Source organism: Amphimedon queenslandica, unplaced genomic scaffold (assembly GCF_000090795.2).
Source record: "Amphimedon queenslandica unplaced genomic scaffold, v1.1 AMPQUscaffold_12717, whole genome shotgun sequence".
NCBI lineage: Eukaryota > Metazoa > Porifera > Demospongiae > Haplosclerida > Niphatidae > Amphimedon > Amphimedon queenslandica.
Window position 1 is genome coordinate 13,865 of NW_003547047.1, and position 6,274 is coordinate 20,138.

Here is a 6,274-nt window from a genome sequence, read left to right on the forward strand (position 1 = left end):
AATTCAAGGGCAGAGGTCGCCCTCTACGTATTGTCTTCTCGGATTGAGTCTCCACTCCTTCCTCCACAATGACTGAATCCACTTCTCCTTCAGCCATCTCGGTGTGTGACCTCCACTGTTGCGCTGCTAGGCTCCAATATAATTGTGTTTTATCCAAAAATAATCATCCCAAAAAAAATGGAAGATCAACCAACTCCTTTTATACACAAATTAATAATAATATTAATAACCAGTAATAATTAATAACTCTTAGATAATGAATAATAATGAGTTAGTACTTTGTTACACATAATTGATTGGTATGTAGTATGATCATGAAATACTTCAATTGAGATATTTACTACAGTTATTTTGATTCTCTATCTTCCTACAGGTACAAAAAAGCCATTGATAGGAGATCCTCCACTCTCTCCTATTGCATTAATGGATATACCAGATGATAGACCAAAAGTATCTGAATTGATAGAGTTTCATGAGTTATTGATCAAAGGACAACTGGAGGAGTCTCTACCACTGCTTGATGCTGATACTATAAGAAAGATTAGAAATGCTTTTAATGATCATGAAGGAATGTCTCTTCTTATAAGAGCATTTGGAGAACATCCAACACTGCTACATGAAATGAGAGTAGCCACTGGAAAAATAAAAGGTATAAATGTTTCAAAAAGTATATTAAAATTAGCTAACATAATGAGCAAGCATGTTAGTTTTTTATTAAATTACGATGCTAAAGTCTCCTCCTCCAGTAGTACCATCATCATCATCATCAGCTCCACATGATCCAACAGGAACAGTACTGCAAAATAAGGAGGGGAAGAAAGATCCATCATCATTCAAACCAATGGAAGGATCAATGTCACCAGAATACATTACAATGAAAGAGATGTTAGCTGATCTTGTTGACCTATTGGCAGGAAATGCTCCAGTTATTTCACAATTAAATAATCATCTCTTTTCATGTGATCTCATTCCTAAAGCAGTACATGTTACTGTTGGAACCACTGGACTCACTCCTTATGATAGAGCTAATAAAATATTCTCTTCAGTACTAGCAACACTTGAGTGTCATCCTAATCCTAACAGTGTGTTCTCTTCTCTCATTATGTCACTACAGAAAGTAGGACTAAAGAACATGGTATCTAAACTAATGGAAAAATTAAGTAAGATATACAGTATGTTACAATACATTTCTGTTATTTATAATAGAAATGAAAAGTGGTCATGTTGATCCTAATCTAGAGCAGCAACCATCAGTCAGTAAGGGACCACTTCAACCAGTGGATGTCACTGCACAATCTCACACACCACAACCAACAATCACTGGATCACAATCATCTACTCCTACTACTGTCATTGAGCTCAGTTCAAAGAGTGAAGTTGCTGCCAACATTAAAAGTCTTCATTCTCGTTTTGCATCTCTCAATGTTAAAATGAGAAATCAAATTGTGAAAATTGTGCAAAAAGGTGAAGTTGAGCTTATAGATATAGCTAGGAGTGCAGCTGCTTATTTAAGCATTGAAGTATCGAGTTTAAAGTATGGCAATGTTGATGAACTATTTGATTCTCTTAAGCCTCATTATGATTTCTTTAACTGTGATGGTGTACTTAAACAGTTGACAGACACTTACCTTTCAAATGCACAAACTGAACTAACTGAATACATTGATAGTGTTGATGATTTCTCAGAATCATCACAATTGAAGCACATACGATCAGTTATTGATAAAGAAGCTCCATTTTTAGATTCGCCAACTACTAAACCAATTGTTATCAAACTGAATGGACGATGGGATGAAATGACAATCAAGAACTTCAAAAGTGTTCTTCAGTATTACTTTGAGCCAGAAATTGAAAATCTTTTTAGTCATATTTCCATCAAGAAAGGTTCAGTCATTGTGACACTGTTAATACCAACCTCACTATCACAGTCTCTTATTGATGCTATCAATAACAAAACAAACTCAATGAGTAGATTAGGAATATTGGAAGTTGCTGTTGACAATAAAGCGATTCCTATCAGAAGAGAAGACAATAACAATTTTGATGTTTCACTCCATGAATCAGTTAAAGCTGGTGATAGTTTTGAAGTATCAATGCTACTGCAGTTAGGAGCTGATCCTAACAGTAAAGATGAGAGAGGAAAGAGTGCAGTAGAGATAGCTATGGAAGGAGGAAACACTCAAATAAAAGAAATACTACTAACTGGTGGAGGTGAGTTATTTGATACTAATATTAATACACACACATAATATACCATTAATACAGTAAACCCTCTATTAACAAACACTCTCTATAATGCACACCTAATGGACAGCACCTAGTGTACCAATTACATTCCTTACTGTATAAAATAACCTCCACATAAAGGACACCTCTGTATAACAGAGACACTTTGACATCCCATTGTATAAAAGCACCATTGATTGAGTTTGACAATAAAACTTTATAAAAACAATTCACAAAACACAATAAAAAGTTACCAATAATCATAGTCAGTATAATTGTAAGTTATAATAGAATCTTCTACTCTAAAAAAAGAAAGAATGAAAAGAGAGGAGCATCATATAAATGCAAAAATTCAAAACAGATATACTATATATCCCAACTGAGTTTGACCCAAGAAAACTGAAATAACTTTTTATAGGAATGTGGGATAAGGATGAAACTTTCACAGGTTCTTAGTCACCCAATGCCATCACAGGATCTCAGGTCTTGGGTCTCTCAGCCCTTGGGAACCCTGAGAACCGGGTTCTACCCAATGGCATACCAAAATGATGTTTTATGACAATTTGTCTGTCATAGTTTACATAAGAACATTTAGTCATTTGCCCAAACTGATAATTCTTCTTTTAAAAAGCTAACAGAGCAAGATCTTTTGAAAATAATGGCCTTTATGAAGACTAGTTGACTCCAGCAGCTATTGTACTGCTCAGTTATCAGAACAAACAAAACCCATTTAAGAGTGAAATACAGGCCAACCATGTAGCTATAAAATATCAGCCATGCTTCTATAAATAATTATCATTATAAGATGGCATTAGTGATGTACTGCTGCATATTTCAAATTCCAAGCAGCTGCTGTCAAACTCAGTTGAGATATGTTATAATTACCAGATACATGTATATGGTATATCCTTATGCTTACATTAGCTTGTGCTTTGAAGTTACATGTAACTAGTTGGCAATGAGAATGAGAAAAAATGAGAATGAGAATAAATGAGAATGAAAAAATGAGAATGAGAGTGATGAAGAGAGAGAGTGGGAGGGACAATAATTATTGATTCCAATACATTAATAAAACGTACAATTGATTTTTGTTTACTGTCACACGATAAAAGATAGACTACACCCATTCCATCCTAGCAGCTGTAATGACTTACTGGTACAAAAAGACTGACTGATTGACTGTGTTTATTATTAGGAGAAGAGACTGGAGAGGTGAAGTGGACCTGGTATGATGTAACCCTCACTAAACCGTCAGCAGGTCAATGTCAGGAAGTGATCAGTCAATTAACGGACAGTCATCGGAACATTTACCTCCGTCACTCATCACCTGATATTGTATACCTATTGATGTCAGTAGCACTAGACATAAAAACAATAAAGGAGATTGATATAAGATACACTAAAATAACAAAAGATGTCATCCTCTTACTGTCACACAAAATAACAAACAATACTTCATTAAAGACACTATGGATCATTTATGATTCCATCAATGATGATGGAGTCATTGCACTAACACAATCATTAATTAATAATAAAACAATTACTGTCTTATTGCTTAGTTTCAATCCTGACATCACATCAACCAGTGCTCAGTCATTAGCTGAACTTTTACTCTACAACCACACACTATTTTACCTTTATCTCGATGGTACTAACATTGATACTGATGGAGTACTGGTACTGATGGAATCTCTCAGGACCAATAATACACTAGGGACACTACAACTAGACAAGAAACATAAACAAACTTGTTCTTCTTTATCTTATTATGAAACTATTAAAAACAGATTATGGTTTGTGTAATTATTTCATATACAAGTACATTTTAGGTTATTAATAAATAATTTATATTACTGAATGAAAAATAAATTTTTAATGTACGTGCCGCAAGATTGAACATGTCCCTCGTATGCAAATAACCTCACATAAAAAGACATAAAATACCTCAGAGAGAGAGGGAGAGAGATTAAATAAAGGGACAATGAGTTTAAGAGAGGACACTACGCTCAACTCTTGTCGATAGTCAGACGTCAGAGTGTTGGCCACTGTCAGTTGATGCTGCTAGTCTGCCTACCCGCCTAGACTTCTTTCCTGGCTATCTACCCAATACCTCGCCTTCGACCCTCTTTTCACGACTCAGAGACACCAATTATCATACCATGTGACAATATAAACAAACTTTTACAATTACTCTGTTAGCATGAAAGCTGTGGTGAACAGCAGGCTAGGCAGTCCGGTCTTGAGAACCAGAACTGGGGGTTAAAACATTTTTAATGGCCAAACTCTCACCTCCCTGCCTGCCTTAAAAAGCTGTTGTCACCAATATGGCTTGTACAGTTACATGTGTGCTGACACTAGATATACAGGGCCTATGATTATTATCTAACAACTGGGCTTACACTACATACTGAAAGGTATTGGTTTCTCTTCTCCTGACACTATAAACTTAACATGTGCTTTAGATAATTACTATTCATATCTTTCCTGTGAATGACATTTCTGATTTATAATAATATTCATTGGGATACCGTAAATGAAAATTTTTTCAGGCCGCCATTGTGGAGGTATTGCTGCACTGTTTTCAATGGAGCTCGATACACTTTCTGCCGTTTGTAAGAAGAGCAAGCAGTTATAACCTCAAAAAGTGAAAATTGCAACCTGTAGCATTCTTTTCATAGGCCTGCAACTGTTTGGAGTCACTGGAGTGACGAGGAGACGTAGAATTGACAGTTTTTAGCCTGTCGGTCCATTGTAGCAAGTGATAATATACCTCCACAATGGCAGCCTATTTATTAGGTGTTATTATTAATTAAGGCTGGGTTTTGGTTTGGCACTTAATGAATTATTTATGCATTGACATGTACATGTATAACATATGCTCAGAGGGGGAGAGAGAGACAGAGACAGAGAGAAAAAACCCCACAGAGGTGGAGACAAATGGGGTCCCCACCTCTGTGGGGACTCTGTTTGTCTAGTTTGTGTGTGACAGACAGAATACAGTACCACAAATGTAATAAAAATTTAAAGTAACTAGGCGAATGTAAAACATTAAGGGGCGAGCAAAACGATTAACATTTCGATTAACAGTATACATATACAAGGTCTATATAGACAATGATGTAGTGGCTATTATTAAATGTTGAATGTTGATGTCAATACACTAATGCAGAATTTGCATGGAAAGAATTTCATTGGCTTGTTCTAGCTTTATGAGTTAAGAATCTCTGCAGTTAAATATAGATCTAGCATGGAAGATAGTTGGTCTCAGAAGCCATAAGGAGACTCCATTTGTTGTCTTTGGGTGCAATAAGACCTATCTCTAGCATTTCTATTGGACCATAGATATTAGAGTAGTATCTATGATTGGACCTCCTTGCTCTTTTCTCCTCCTCAGTCTCGCTCCTTCTTCTCTCCTGATCACGCTCTTTACAAAGAAGTCTACGAGCTTCACGAGTATCTTCTTGTGAATTACTCATGTTCTAAGCCTGAGCTTCTCTTGTTTCTTGAATACTCTTGAACTCCTCTCTTCCACTGATTAAGTACATGTAGCTTTAGTACTGCTTTACTCGTACTCGTTGTCTCTGCACGTGGTACCGTAATTATCAAAATTATCATTTTAAAATGTGTGATTATTATTTTTATAAACGCATAAATAGGGGTTACGTACGTGTACAAACAAACATACATACACATACTCAACTCGATTATGTGGGGCTCGCTTTTGCTCACCCCAATAAATTTTAATAAACCCATTCCTCAAAAATGTGATTGAACTACATGTACGTTCAAATCCAAATTTAGGCAAAATTGATCAAATAAAGATTTTGACAAATTTTTAATTTTTGGTGATTGGCAGGTTTTAATTACAATCTAGGCATACAATTAAGCATGTGCATAAAGATTCAAAATGGCAGGTTTTATTTTGGAAAAAAGCTATTAGATTTATCACCACAAAATTACTAGCAACACGGTACATATACATCTACATGTATAATCCCTGCTATGAAGAAATACTCACTCATTGACTCACCTCTTGGAATGACTT

The 6,274-nt window shown here is 35.5% G+C and overlaps 1 protein-coding gene and 1 long non-coding RNA gene across 2 annotated transcripts; one reads left to right on the plus strand and one right to left on the minus strand.

Annotated features, from left to right (window-relative positions):
• Positions 1 to 378: 378 nt before the first annotated feature.
• Positions 379 to 2,289, plus strand: LOC109587006 (uncharacterized). Its single transcript, XM_020003227.1, has 3 exons — positions 379 to 649; positions 747 to 1,160; positions 1,207 to 2,289. Exons 1-3 carry the CDS (start codon positions 424 to 426, stop codon positions 2,247 to 2,249), a joined length of 1,683 nt encoding a protein of 560 aa, XP_019858786.1. The 5' UTR covers positions 379 to 423; the 3' UTR covers positions 2,250 to 2,289.
• A 134-nt stretch (positions 2,290 to 2,423) lies between these two features.
• On the minus strand, positions 2,424 to 3,376 carry LOC105314642 (uncharacterized). Its single transcript, XR_002187346.1, has 3 exons — positions 3,306 to 3,376; positions 3,146 to 3,174; positions 2,424 to 2,528 (listed from the first exon to the last, which is right to left on the minus strand). It is a non-coding gene; the product is annotated as an uncharacterized LOC105314642 (long non-coding RNA).
• Between the last annotated feature and the right edge of the window lie 2,898 nt (positions 3,377 to 6,274).

Coding starts and splice junctions, on each gene's coding strand:
- LOC109587006 (XM_020003227.1), top strand. CDS start 424: ATGGATATACCAGATGATAGACCAAAAGTATCTGAATTGATAGAGTTT. Junction 650..746: donor AGCCACTGGAAAAATAAAAG/GTATAAATGTTT, acceptor CTCCTCCTCCAG/TAGTACCATCATCATCATCA. Junction 1,161..1,206: donor TAAACTAATGGAAAAATTAA/GTAAGATATACA, acceptor TATTTATAATAG/AAATGAAAAGTGGTCATGTT.